The sequence below is a fragment of the Colius striatus genome, chromosome Z (genome assembly GCF_028858725.1).
Source record: "Colius striatus isolate bColStr4 chromosome Z, bColStr4.1.hap1, whole genome shotgun sequence".
NCBI classification, from domain to species: Eukaryota; Metazoa; Chordata; class Aves; order Coliiformes; family Coliidae; genus Colius; species Colius striatus.
The window spans coordinates 39711190-39726089 of record NC_084790.1 but is presented as its reverse complement, the minus strand read 5'-3'; the positions used below and the strand labels follow the sequence as shown (position 1 = coordinate 39726089).

Below are 14900 nucleotides of genomic sequence, written 5' to 3'. Positions count from 1 at the left end.
GTGATCACCCAAGCCTTGTTTTTCATATGCCTAGAAAAGCGCTTCGCACAGCCCCGCCCACCTCGCTCGGGCGGGGAGGGGAAGGGACAGGCGGCTGCCTGCGCCGCGGCGGGTGGCCGCGCTCCCAGCGTGCTCTGCGGTCGCGCATGCGTACTGCCGCGGGCCCGGCGGGTTCGAGGCGGCCGCCTGAGCTCCACGGCGGAGGGGGCGGGCGGACGGGCGGGCGGGCGGCGGTGACCGCGCTGCAGGTAGGGGCGGCGGGGCAAGCTCGGCGCGGGGAGCAGAGGCGGCGGCCGGCTTTCTGTTGGGCAGCCTCCTCGCCCCGCGGAGGCAGGAAGCCTCCCGGGCCCGGGAGGGTCGGGCTTCTCTCTCCTCTGGCGCGGCGTCGGGGCTGCGCACATCTGTCGGTGAGGGGACCCTGGGGCGTGTGCGGTGCCGTGGGTTTTACTGAGAAGGACCTAAAGCGGAGAACGACAGTCGTAGCAGCCTGAGAGGAGCCAGCGTCACATGCCCGTGGTGTTCACTTAAGTACCCGTACATCGTGTCAGCTCGTAATATACGAGGTGGCAATGCGGTGCTTTACCTAAAGCCAGGCATGGCACTTATGTGTGTCTCAGGCTCCCTAACACTCTTGGCTCCGTTTTTGCTGTAGAGGTGGCAGGACATGGCTGAAGAGTGATCTAATGAGGGGCTGTGGTGTCGAGTGTTAAGGCGTACTCTTTCCTCAAGACATAAAAATTGTCGCTGATCTCTAGTTTTGCATGTGTGTCTGCGGCATGCCTGTCGTACCTCACCTAATTACACATGCTTGCAGATTTTTTAATATTAAATTGGATTAGCTGTTTATCTGAATGATGTTGTAATTACAGTAATACATAAACTGCTCATGCTTTTTTTTTTTTTTTGTCTAAAATGGCAAATCCTTTTTTTTTTTTGTTTTATCCAAAGCATTGTGGTCCGTCTCTAGTTATTAAATACATTTTGGATATTTCTTTTAACTCTTTCTTTTGGATACACCTCAGTTCAGAAGAACTTACAAAGGATATGGTCTGCATTTTGGTGCCTTGGGATCGCTTTTAAGACATTTTAATCTATGGTCCCAGAAATAAAAAAATAAGTCTTGATTTTATGGGGAAACTGTTTGATTTTCTTAATTTCCTGGTGGATGTATCTAAGTCTATTCCTCAGTACCTTGGTAAAATCCTGCTGATTTCTTGTGTGCTTTTGTCCTCTTTTCTCATCAGTCTCCTTCCATTATCCAACCAATAATGCGTTATCTGACCCAAAAACATTTGCATTATCAGTTCTTTACAGATTGTCTTAGGCTCGGATCCACCTTTCCGTAAGATAGTACATTAAAAATTTGAGCTTGTGTCTTAAATGGTAATTGTACTTTATGGATTTTTTCAAATAAATGAAGATCCAATGAGTTTTTAAGAGACTGTAGAATTGTAAGTGGCTTATAGAGACTGTGGTCTTTTGATTTCTTGCATAAAGTGCATAATTCTACTAATTTTAGGCATTAAATTCCTGTATGCATTCATGTACCTGATAACTTCTTGCAAAATCAAGGCAAAAATTTTGGAGAGCGGTATTTATAAGTTACAGTTTTAGCGATTGGGTTTTTGTTCTACTCTTACACTTTAAGTGGAAAGGCCTTTTGGTGTCAGCTGTTTCCTCAAATGCGTATTTACAGCTTTGATATAAATATCTTCCTTTGTCAGTAATTTGCATTAACTATGTATTTGTTTAAATGACTTTTTTAATTCCTGTAAATATATCAGCAAAATTTGTGGGTGTAGGTTATGCGTAATGCGTGATCTTGTATTAAAATGTTGTGAGAAATCACAACTCTATGCAGTGTTAATCTGTAAACACAACCTAAGTCTTTCCTTCAGTATGTTGACTGGACTGATCACCCATAGCTGTCTAAGCACTCTTGCATAATAATGTCTCCCACTGTTCTAAGAAGGATGTCAACTCCACAACCGTGCTTTCTGAGATTTATAGAATATAAAAACCTATTGTTGTGGTACTTTATAAAGAGCCTGAAAATAATAATTTTTCAGATAAAGAATATGGTTTTTAATTTTATGTTGAAAATGTACATTTCAGAGATATTTTGGTTGAACAGTTTTGCTTTTTCTAGTCTGTTTACACTCTTGGTCTACAGAATATTTATACTTACATTGTTGTACCTGGGAGTGTGACTTGATTTTTACAGAGACAGCAGTCATTTTTGTCTGTGAAAGATGGTAGAGACAGACATTTAAAAAGGAACAGTTAGGCCGTGGGCGTGCCTGTGGACTAAGGGTAATCTGAAGCCACTTTTCTTTGTTCAGGCTCAGAGATACCCATTCACAGATTGTCTTTGTTTTTACCGGTTGGCATTTCACAATACATAATATTCAAATCATATTCATTCTGGTTGTGGGGTTTTTTTTGGTGATACTTTCCCTGAGTACTTTATGCCCACTTTAATAATATCCATAGCAAAGCTTTATAAACCTGCCACAGAATTGACACACACCTCTGCTGCTACTTGAATTTGTAAGTCTCTGTTTATCTATTCTGAGGTCAACAACTGGTGGGATGAAATTAAAAAGAGACCCTGAATGTGAATCATGAGTCTTTCATTAGGTGGGAATTTTCCAGGCACGTCATTGCAAGGAAAAATCTGTTAAAATAGGTGTCTATATATTTTGAAATGCTAATACATAAAACAGAAGGCTGGAAGTGCCCTTTTTTTACTTTATGACATTCAGGTTTATCATCTTTTAATTATTATCTTGTTCTATTTTTATTTGTGGTCTTCCTTTTTCAATTTCTTTTTTCCTACTTTATTTAACAGAGTTTCTAAGCCCTAGCTGAAGTTGCTTTTAGCTCAACTATATTTGTCCAGGAATTCATTAAAAAAATGTTGCCCATTTCTATAGTCTTGATAATTGTTCCGTTTTCCTATATGTTTTGTAAAGAGTTTGAGGAGCTTTCCCTAGTATCGGTGCTTACTGCTGCCTTGTTCAGTTTGTTCAGGATGGAACAAATGGCCTTTGATCTTTCATGGACTGGACTGGGCAGACTGGATGCAGCAAGCACAAAGGCTCAATGCTGAGGCATAGGCCACGTTTGCTAGTGCAATAAAGACAACTACAGTGGAAAAAATGTGTTCTGCTAGTCCCAGGGTAAGCTTGATTATGAGTACTGATGCACTTTTTAACGGGATGTTGCCACATAAACTCTTCAGATATTGGATTTTTATACAGATTTTATTGTAATTTTTAGTAAAATCCAACCTGATATAATGGTTATACAGAAGAAGTGTTTCTGAGGAGATGGCTATTTTTTCCTTAAAATTGAATTTAATCAGAAGTATACTGTATATTTTAAAGTAACCCGCCTGTAACTGTTCCAGCCTTTCAGGAAATACTTACATCTACTTGTTCATTCAGAAGAGGCACAGTCATGGTTAACAGACTCTAAACTTGACCCACTTTTTTTTTTACAAAGCCCATGTATTATTACCTCTTGCTTCTCTTTCTTTAAAAAAAAAAACAAATCCAAATAAATGACTTGGTGGAGATTTTTTTTTTTTCTATAAAGGTCCATGTCAGTAGTTGTGGGCTTATGGATAATTCTGCAATAAACAGGCATGCAAATAATCTGGAAGAAAAGTTTTGTGTTTTCTGGGGGTCATAATCAGTGATGTGTTTAAAATCATAAACTATTGTGAGTCAACATTGTTAGAAGTATGCTTTTTTAAAGGAAGTCTAATACACTCATCAAAAAGCCCATTTAGAATGAAAATTTACCTGACAGAAGTCTGTGAAGAAGGATTATCAAGATTTAATGTCTTGCACAGAAATAGCAACCTCTTGGGTTGAAGAATCTGTTTTTAGATAGGATGAAGGCTTTGAAAATGTCATCTTCCTTTGTGACTCCCCAAAAACACTGGAGAGCATAACAGTTGAGACAGTTATATTTGATACTGTCCTTCAAAAACTGCTTTTCAGTGTGTTTAATATAACAAAGCTGGGGGAGTATGTGATTAATGTGGGGATTTTTATTTCGAAAGTATTGGTTTTAATGCTACCACAGAAATGAGTTGTCTGTCTCCATAATCTGGGTATCCTATAATTGCTTCTTAGGAGTGGAGTGGGGTGTCTTTAAAATTGTGAATTATTTTTTTATTTCTTTTGGTGTCAAGCAGTTACGTATTCCCAAGAAATCACCTTGTACAGAGAGTTTTGTAACAACTACAGGATGTAGATTTTAAGGACTTTTAAGTGATTACTGATATTAATGATGATGCCTTTATTTTCAATGGTCAATTTTTGAAAAGGAAAGTGACTGGGATTAGTTAATTTTCCTCTGCAAAATGAGCTGTTAAGGAAGGTAATGTGACAGACAATAGGCAAGTCCTGAAAGTTAACAGTAAGTTTAGTGCTGGAGTGCATACTAAAGAAAAGCATATGTAATTTTGCTCTGAAAGGAGTTCGTTTTGGTTAGTTTCTGTTTGACTGAACAGTGGTTGTCTTTGTGGATGTAATAAATAGTAAAGATATTTTAACAGTTCTGGTTATGTTAATACTCATTCTACATGTCTCCAAGCTGAAGAAGGTGTTACTCAGAAAGGACTTCCAGGGTGGAAATAGATATGCTTACAAAGTACATAAATTAGAAGTGTTTTGGTATTAGTATTATAGATCAGGAACTGCATATTAACAGTTGTTGCATAGAGAGATTTGGCGTTTTTGAGCATCAGTCCTAAGAACCACCGCCCAAACCAAATCTTTTTCTTTCCTTTTTGTTAAGAGTGTAAAGGATTTAATTTGATGACTGTCATGTATTTAAGACCAGGAGGCATCTTGGAACATATTCCATGTATTATCTTAGACATGTTTAAAATTATCTTGTAAAGTGGAGTTAGAGGTTTCCATGGTACAGAGGTGCTTGTTCTAATGTGTTTTAGTTCAGAGAATTGCTGTTCAAGTCCACAAATTACTTTAACCAAAATAAAAAATTCCTTAGAAATAGAGTGCAAACAATGAATTCAGGGGTTTTATGATCAGTTGTAGCTGTTAAAACAAATGCTTTGGGTTGCTAGGGTTTTTTTCTTCAATAATTTTCTTCCTGTTCTCTGACATTTACAGAACATCTGAAGATAAAAAGGACAATGCACACTGTACATCCTGATCACATTTTGAGTGCCGTAGCGTGGTTTTTGCCATGGCATCTGAGACTGAGAAGGCCCATGCTCTTCTCCAAACTTTCAGCACAGCTTCGGTTATTTCTAGTCTAGTTTTGGGGATATTCTGCTTTGCAGCAGACAGACTTCTGCAATTTTCCTTCATTCAGCAACATGACTGGCTCCGGGCCTTCTCTGATAATGCAGTGCACGGTATACTGGGAATGTGGTCCTGGGCAATAGTGATTGGACTCAGGAAGAAAAGTGACTTTACTGAGGTCACTTTGGCTGGTTTCCTAGCCTCTGTCATTGATGTGGACCACTTCTTTCTTGCTCGCTCTCTGTCACTAAAGGTGAGTCAATCAATTAGTGATTGCTTCTTTTCATTCTTGATCCCTGCTTATTTTATTATTGTTTTACCATATCCTAAACATAAAGGATTCCAATGGTAATTTAATTAGATACATTTTTAATGGAAATGGGAATTATACATGCGTGCAATTGTTATGATTTTAAGGCCCTAAAAATATTTTATATCTGCTGTTCTACTCCTTACGAAGCTTGGAAAAAAGAGTTCTGAAAGCCCTTGTGTATGATGTCCTATGTGTATCACACAGTTGCTTACTTATCCAAGTTAAACAGTTAAGTGCTGTCATACACACTTTGTGCATAAAGAGGATTATTCCATTTTTGTTTACTATAAGGGGTTGAAACACTTGGAAAGCAGGTAATTCAGCTGCTGATTTATTTCATCCATCCAGTCTTACTGAGTAGTACATTTGGGTTTAATTCCATTTTTAAATTTAAATATTTAAACCAATATTTAAATAGATTTTAACATTTCTCTCCCACAAACAAGCTGTATATGAGCTGTCACCTTTAAAAAGATGGTCTGAGTTTGCCTTTTAAATATAGTTTGTTGTGAAAAAAGAAAAAAAGCGTCAGTCTCGTTTATAAAAGTAAAAAGATGAATTTGCTCCTGCGAGGAACATATGAGATCATTATCCATTTGCAGAACTGCTTATTAGGACAGAATTTCTCAGTAGGATTAGTACTACCAGATTATGGCATTCTTTTTCACCTTTTTCATCCCTTTAAATACTGGTACACCTTGATGCCATCTCCCCTGTGCCTCTTCTCCAGCCTGCGCAGTCCCAGCTGCCATCCTTTCTTCATGTGCAAGGTGCTCCATCCTAGTGGCCCTTGTCTGGACTCCAGTCAGTCCATGTCTCCCTCATAATGGGAAGCCCAGAACTGGACCCAGTACAATAAAGGTGGCCTTAACAGTGATCACCTTCTTTGACTGGCTGTCAGCACTCCTAATATAGCCCATTGGGTACCACTGGCCACCTTTACCACAAGGTCACATTGCTGGTTCATACTAAACTGGTTATTCAACGAGTTCAATTTCCTCAAAACTGCTTTCCAGACAGTTGGCCTCCAGCATGTGCTGGTGCCTGGTGGTGTTCCTCCCTAGGTAGCCCCTAGTTCTCCCCTTTTCTGTGATTTTTGCTTATGGAAATAGTGTATAAACTGTAAAACCAAAGAAAAGGGAAGTTGATTTAGTTGATTAGTGGGCCCTAGAATAGTAACATCTGTGGTTATTCTCCGTATTTTCTTATTTTAAAGTAAATGGAAGTAATTAATGTCTAGTTGTTAGGAAGTATTGTTACCATTTTACTTACACTTTTTATTGCATTGGAGGTTATTACCAGTATTTTGTCTTAAGTATGACCACTAGATGATGCTCTTCACCAATGTCTGTGTAGAGAGTTGAGGATGGTATTGTAGAACTGGGAGGTGACCTGTCTCTGCTGCCTTCAGTGAGGCAAGGTGAAGTATGACTAAGCTTTCCATGATGGAGGATGTTTGTGTAGACTACCCCTCGTATCCCAAACAAAGAAGTTATTGCAATCTCATGACTTAAATTGTGCCTGTGTTGTTTCAGTTTGCAAGCAGATAGCATTTGTCTAATATCCAGCCTAAAGTATGACTGTTGGCAGTTAGATCTTGTTTTCTGATTCTATAAGACCTCTCTGGAAAAGACAACTGATTGCTGTGCTTCCTCAAAAATGTTTTAAAACTGTAAATGCAAGATGTTGCGGATAGAAAAAGAGTCCTTTAGGAGCCAAACTTCCTTAGGTGAGGTGAGGAGAAAGCAAGGTACCCAAGGGTTTTTTCGTAGTTGTTTGCCTACAAACTCTCCCACCTTCGACGTTAACTGGGCTAATAAAGGATATGTATCTGTAAACCATATCCTGTGTAGGTCTCTGGATCCTTACAGCAATAACAGAGTTACTCCTACAAGTTAGAAAACCATTATACTTCACAAAAAAAGTATCATCTTGATTCCATAGCTCAGAAAAAAATCTGAAGGGCTTGGATTGCCTTTTGCCTTAAGTATCTTTAAAGGGTCCTGTCCCCAGCTGTGTATAGTATTTTCAGTGAGACTTAATTTGAGTCAAATAGCATAGATCCATTGCTTTTAATGTCATATGCATAGACTCTTTTGTCTTTTTTTTTTAAAGAAAAAAAGATCTATTACAGGTTTTATGTCTTCTTGCAAATGCCATCAGAGTCTTTTAAATTTGTGTTATATTGTAATCCCCGTACACTTTTCTGCTCTGTTGCCTGGCTAGCTAGAACTGATTTTAATATACATTTTTTTGTTCTTCAGCTGATGTTCTTTTCAGTTTCATGGTGTAAATCAGGCTGTTGCCTATATAATTTATTCCTTCAGGAGATACTTTTTTACTGTGTAGTTCTAGTGCCATTCTTCCTCTTTAGGTGTGGGGATTGAGAGCAAGTGTTTTAAAAGAATACAATGTTTACTGGTTATGTGAAAATATGTTAGGAAATCTAACTCATTAACTACACTGCTATTACTAGTTTGTAACAATAGTATTTTTCACGTTAGTGAATTTTCTGCAAAGCTCTTTGTCATGACCCATCTAATGATGGGTTACTTTTTTCAAGTAAACTCGCTATGCAACACAAGGCAGTATTGCATACTACCTCCAGTTGCTACCTTCACTCCAGTCACCTACTTCTGTTCCTGTTAACACAGACAGCTTGCTACTTGGTTTATTTGTCTCTTGGGCTTGTTTTCACTGTGTCATCATTATTTTTCAGGGCAAATAGTCACCTGTGGTATTTATATGTTCAGTCTGATAAATACTTGTGTACCAAATAGCATGTGATCTGCCCTTTCCCCCACATTGTTTTTGCAACAAGTATAAAGTCTATAAAGACTTTGCTTTTGTAGGTTTTTGTATTCCGTGTAGGTTTTACTATGCATTATACTCTCAGAAGTGTGGAAGAGTCTAAGAGTCAACATTTGAAGAATCTGTCTCATCGAGTAGTTCTAAAGGTGAAATTTAGTGCAGCCTGCCATCATATTCAGCAGTAATGGTAAGCAGGAACAGCATGATCGGCGGCTCACAGTAATCCCCAGGGCTGTAGCCCAAATGCTTGTATTGCAGAACAGACATGCAGAAGTTGTTAGCTTGCTACTTAAGACTCACCAGCTTCTGAAAGTGTAGAGAATCCAATCAGCAGCAAACAAAATTGTACTGGCAGATACACATGATACAACTGGATAATGTACCACTGCCAGCCAACATGGGCTGCACAGGAGCATTTCCAGAACTGGAGAATAAGCTCTGCACGCACACACACACAATTAATTTACCACTCATTTTATAGATCAGCCTCAAAACTAAGGACTTTGGGCTTGTGAAGCATTGTGGAATATGAGTGAGGGAGCCCATGTTGTTATATAAATTCTATGGTGTCACTTTGAGCGTTAAAGCAGAGTGCGCTTGGCTTCTGCAAATGATCATGGTCTCCTGTCTCCAGCTGCCCATTGTACTGTGTGAGAGGAGCTGAAGGAGCAGGAACTTCAAGAAGATCTTGCATCCGATTGAACATGTAGGAAAATGGAAAGGTAATTTGTGTTGTGAATAGATTCTGTTTGCAGCTGCAGCTTCATCTCGCTCATTGTAGGTGTCCCCCAAAATATACTCAAACTGTGATCATCTTTTTACAAGAGATTTAGGCAGAAAAGGCTTGTACAAGTTGGATTTTGGTGTTGGTGTTTTTTTTAAGATCTGGTAGTTTCTAAAGTTGAACAAATGTGCATTTTGGGAGAAAGAGTCTAGTAGCTTATAGTGCCAAATAGAACTACATGTCTGTCTCTTGGGCTTGGCAACTCAAGGATCTAAAGGTTTCTCTGGTTACAGAATGTAAAAGAGAAAACAGACTGTTCTCTCAGAACTTGGGCAACAGCATTTCAGAAGCCTATTGACTGTACTGCAATTACAAAATTGAGTGCTTAGGTTTGCTATATGAACAACCCTGCTATCTACTATTGGTATGAAAAAAAGAAATTAAGCATCACCTCCTCACAACTGGATAAAGATTGCACTAATACTTACAAATTGTGTACATAATTCAGATTCTCCTTACTGACTGTGTTGCTGTTGGTACCTAGCCTCTCACGGACAGAGGAAAAAGACTTCTCTAGACTTTGCCACTGATTTCTCCAAAGTGCAGTGGTAGTGACCAGCCAACAGGATATCTGTCAAAATGTATCACTATCCAGAGTGCTTCTTCAAAATTAGGCTAGAATGGACTTTTAAGGCTCTTGCTGACAGTAACAAAACTCAGTCTTTGCAGGATAGATGATGAAGAATTTAAGTATCACAAGATTTTTTTCTACTTTAATCCATGAACTTGTGTTAAATAGAAATGAAGTTGAGAAAATGTACACTTTGCACCAGTTTTAAAGAGCTGGATCCATAGCACTACAGTTAAAAGTTTTTGAGACAGTTTGTGAGGTTTTTAGTCCTGCCACCTGGTTGAGACAGTAGCAGACAAGCATGTGGTGGGAAGGTAATATAGCAAAGCTTTCTCCAAGCCTTCTAATGTTGGCTTTGGTTTAAAGTCTGTTATATTCCAAAGCAGTCCGTAAGTTTCCATCTCTCTATTTCTTGGATAAGGCTACATGGAAATTTCCTTACAGAGGAGACAGAGTTCCAAGCAGTTGCCTAAATTCTCAGTGAGAACTTGATGAAGCTATTCCAGAGTCTCCCTGTCAGGTTGAATGAATACCTGTTGAATCCTGCAAAGGTTAACACAACATCAGCGGGTTACTGACTGGCGTCTTGTAGTGATGCTGTGTTTGCTTTCTGCTCTATATGCGGCGAGGCATGTGTTCAACCTAGCAATCAGATGCAATGTCTTAAACAAGTGAATGTCACTGGTATCTGTTGCAGTCTTTACGTGTATTTACCAGTATCTGAATCGAATCAATTAATACTGCATCAGCACCCATATAGATCTTTTAACAGTGTACTTTCATTTCTCCTGTGCTTACAGAAAAAAAATCTACTCCATTGTTGATTAGAAATCAAATACTTTTTTTTAATATCTTTGAGTTTATGGAGATAGTTCTAGCTGTTGCTAGTCAGTATGACTGGAATATTTTCTAAAATATGTATGTTAAATTGCTAATTATCACTTTTTAAAACAGATAAATTTAATGTCATTAACTCCACATTCACTTGAATTAAAACCAAATATTAGTCTTTCAACAGAGTTAACATTAAACAAGTTGTTAATATAAAGACTTTAGTCAGAAATTATTCAGGTGTTGGCTTCTGTACTTGTCCTTTGCCTGTGCATAAAGAACACTGTGTGAAGGCAATTAAAGTACACGGAACTTAGATCATAGTTTTGATATATTGGAAATGACTGTTCTGTTTTAGGTATTGTCCAGCTGAAGTAACTTCAGGGTTGCTAACTGAAGTATAATACAGGATGTGTTTTTGAAAGTAAATGCCATTAAAACATATTAAATATTTCAAGTAAAGCATTTTAAATGTTTCAAGTGTATTGTATGGTTGTTTTCCTGTAATCATCTTGGAATTAGAGATATATCATTTGTGCAGCAGACTCTACCTATGTACTACATGACTAAATGACAAACAGCATACCTCATCCTTCTCTCTCCCATTTTTTTGCTATCGGTAGTGCTTAATAAGGTGCATGATTCATATCATACAACAGACAGAGCAGCACACCATTCTCATAGATCTAAATAGTCATATTGTCGATTTTGATCATGAGCAGTGGAAAGAGACAGTTTATTTCTCATTGTATGTCCACTTAGCCTCTTGATAATACACCTGTAAACATTCTGTGAAGCGTTTCTTGTCATGATTATAACCGTTGCCACTTATATTTTTCTTTTCTGCAGGCTGCTTTGACTCTTCAACAGAGGCCACTTCTTCATTGTTCTACTGTGATTCCTGTTGTGGCACTGACATTAAAGTTTATTATGCACCTTTTCAGGCTTAAGGATTCATGGTGCTTTCTTCCTTGGATGTTGTTCATATCCTGGACTTCTCATCACATCCGTGATGGGATTCGTCATGGCCTCTGGATCTGCCCATTTGGAAAAACTCCTCCTTTGCCATACTGGTTGTATGTGGCAATTACAGCATCTTTACCTCATTTATGTTCATTTGCTATGTATTTAACAGGCACCAGAGAATTAATGTCTATAAAACATGGAATCCGCATTGATGTGTAAGAATAATGGCTGTTGAAAACTGTATTAGCACTGGAAATAAGCTGCCTGTTTATCACTGAAGTGGTTTTCTTATGTTTCCTATGACTTCTGAGTTAGGCTCTTTAAGACTGTGGAGCCAGTTATAGCTTCCATGTCAATTTCTTGTGGTCATAGACAGCTGTGTAATGAATGGTAATAGTTTTATATCTATACATTCCCCTTGTGAAATAATGGCCTTCTGTTATAGTTCATGCATAGCTAGCTAATTCATAAAGTACTTGGTCACTCTCTGTAGTAATTCAATTACATTGTACTGTCATGGTGCAGTTCACCTGTTCACTTTGGATTTGTATTCTGCCTTTAGATAACACATTTCACCTGGATAGCATTTGTATAGCACTTTAAAAATATAAAGTATTACATAAATGCTAAGTATTTGTGAGAATTCAGTACTAAAAAAGATCAATTAGCTTCTTGAATTTGTTTCCTTTCCTACTGGACTCCCATATTCAACTATTTTAAAAGAAAAGCTATTTTTATTTCACAACATGAAACTGTATTTCTGCACCTCTTTGAACAATGCTATTCTTAGAGTGTTTCTACTAACTTCTGTTCTTTTGCAGTTTCTTGGTACTCGGTTTGCAGGTAATAGCTGTTGTTTGTGGTTCGAAAACAGAAGACAGTTTGGTTACAGTATTATCTGTGTTAGCCAAACTGATTTTAAAAACATACTCATTCCGTGCAACCTGATCTAGGTGGACCTGCTTTAGCAGGAGAGTTGGACTAGATGATCTCTAGAGGTCCTGTCCAACTGCAGTCAATTCTGTGATTCTGTGAATGTTAATTAGGAACTAAGGAATTTTAGTAAATATTTAAGCAAACTTATTTATTATGGTAGAACATAAGCTTTAGGGAAGATACAGGGGGTATAAAAAAATCAAAATGGCTCAAAATGTGTTTCCTTAAAGACCTTACTACTGTACTTGTAAAAAACATTTTCCATTAAGTGCAATATCATCCTTACTAATGTAAAATAAAACACATTACTGTTATTATTATAAAGAAATATAAATTTAATCATAAGTAAAGTCCTTAAGAAAAATGTTGTTATGTTGAAGCTTCACAACATAGTAATTTGCTCTGTGGGCTGTTCAGTGTAATGGTTATCATTTACAGAAAATTCTCTGAAGAAATCTCAAAGTAAAAATTAAGCTATTATCTACTTACAGTGTACAAGGTGCCTGTAGTAATTGATTTGTAATTTTTTTCTTTATTGAAGTCCATTGCCCACTTGGAGATGGAGATGGGGCCTTAATTATTCCAGTTTGTGGTGAATCAACTATCAAAAGGGATTATTTTTATGGAAGAGCGTGTATAGATCAGATGAATCTAATCTGCTGAACTTAAACAAGGGCACAAAGGTTAGGTGGTGTGTTCATACTACATTTATGTTAGTAAATGTGTATTGGTATAAAGTAAAAAAAAAAAAAAAAAAAAAACAGAAAATATTAACTGGGATTGCTGCCTTAATGGGTACCAGAGACCTCTGTGGCTACAAAGTACCAACGACTCTCCGCAGCACACTAAGCTAATTACGGGAAGTGTTTCACCCTTTTAAAATGTGCCTTCCCGCAGAAACAGTAGTATCTGCAGTGTTTGTTCCTCACGTTAGAAATGTGTGCTCGTTTCTGTGACAGTATAGTGGGCCTGTTTAACCTTTGTTACAAAATTAATAATTATTTTTGTTTCTTGGAAAAGCAGAACATTTCTTAAAGGATTATCCTCATACTATGGATTTCAGTCTTTTACATTATGTAAAAGTTTCTGAGAAACATCAGAAATGTCTTGCTTTAGAGCCCTCAGAGCAGGAACTGTCTTTTATCCAAAGGCATGATGGTTTGGTAGAGGAAGAGCATTGCTTATCCATTTACTTGTAACTTGTATTCTGAACTGTAGGCTATAAAATTTCAGTAATTAAGATATTTTGTGCAAGAAGTGAACACAAATTGGTGTAGAAAGTTTTCTGTATGTTTGTTTCATGGTAATGTATCACTTTATCTGTATTTGTTGCAAAGTGAAATGTATATAGGAACAAAGCAGAGAATTACAAGTTCTCATTTTTAGATTGCAGCTGTAGCATTTTTGGTGACTCTATGTCCACCACCAGTCTTAAGATCAGTACTATACTGCTCTAGCTGTGTTTAAGGATCAGTCTATGAATACATGTTCAGCAGTTTAAAAACACATAATTTCAATCTCAGTATTTCTAGCAATTCTTGTGGGGGGTTTTTTACAATACTTTTAAGCTGTATTCCAAAGTAGTATTTTTCTAGTCATGTTCTTATACCAGTTCTACCACAGCAATAGGTAAACACTTTGAAATGTATTAGGAAGAGTAGTGAGCACTTGTGACAAACGACCCCCTTCTCTCTCCCTCCAAGCAGATACGACAGTCTCACTGCACCTCCTGACTGTTAGACTACTTTAGCTCAGGCTATTGACAGCTTTTCAAAGTAAACTTGACACGTTGCATGTTATGCTGTAATTTGTGAGTAATCAGATTTGAGAACAAAGGCAAAGTTAAATATTTTCACGTCACCCAGGAGATAAACTTGCCTGTTACAAATGAACAGCCTAACAGTTGCTTACCAGTAATATTTTAAATTAATTTATATTTCCAACTATGCATTGATACTGCCATGTGTAGCAAAACCATGGCAAAAATAAACAGAGATACCAAAACCATAATGAATCTGTGCTTTACTGGATGCGTTACAATAAAGAGTATATGTTCTAAAAACATGTAAATTACACAAAAATATGTTAACAAACTCAAGCTAGTAATTTTGTGCACTATGTATGGTATATGTCACTAAAATATTATTTGAGTGATTTATATACTGCACTAATGTAAACCTTTTCCGTGTCTTTTCAAGATGTACTTACAAAGTTGGAGATAGTCTGGGGTTTTTCTGGCTTGTTAAAACTGTGCTGCACTTTTTTCCTGCTTTAATGGATCGCTGGCATAGAAAGTAGGTACTCATAATTGCCAAGTTAAAAGAAAAATGTGAGAATGTTTCTTCTCCCCAGTGCTCTAGAAATAAGGTAAAATTTCTCCTATTGCCCTAGTGGCTTTAAGAG

The 14900-nt window shown here is 37.6% G+C and overlaps 1 protein-coding gene across 2 annotated transcripts; it reads left to right on the top strand.

Moving 5' to 3' along the window:
* The first annotated feature begins 165 nt into the window (after positions 1 to 165).
* TMEM267 (transmembrane protein 267) lies at positions 166 to 14507 on the top strand. Of its 2 annotated transcripts, none has more exons than XM_062018722.1 (4): positions 166 to 248; positions 3025 to 3182; positions 5151 to 5538; positions 11445 to 14507. In XM_062018722.1, exons 3-4 carry the CDS (start codon positions 5227 to 5229, stop codon positions 11778 to 11780), a joined length of 648 nt encoding a protein of 215 aa, XP_061874706.1. In that variant the 5' UTR covers positions 166 to 248; positions 3025 to 3182; positions 5151 to 5226; the 3' UTR covers positions 11781 to 14507. The 2 variants fall into 2 exon arrangements, with proteins under 2 accessions (XP_061874706.1, XP_061874707.1); XM_062018723.1 differs by lacking the exon at positions 166 to 248 and adding an exon at positions 283 to 407.
* Positions 14508 to 14900: the final 393 nt, after the last annotated feature.

Excerpts from the sequence above, each read along its gene's own strand:
- TMEM267 (XM_062018722.1), top strand. The coding sequence starts at position 5,227 with ATGGCATCTGAGACTGAGAAGGCCCATGCTCTTCTCCAAACTTTCAGC. Across the intron at positions 5,539-11,444 it reads CTCGCTCTCTGTCACTAAAG|GCTGCTTTGACTCTTCAACA; the intron begins GTGAGTCAATCA and ends TCTTTTCTGCAG.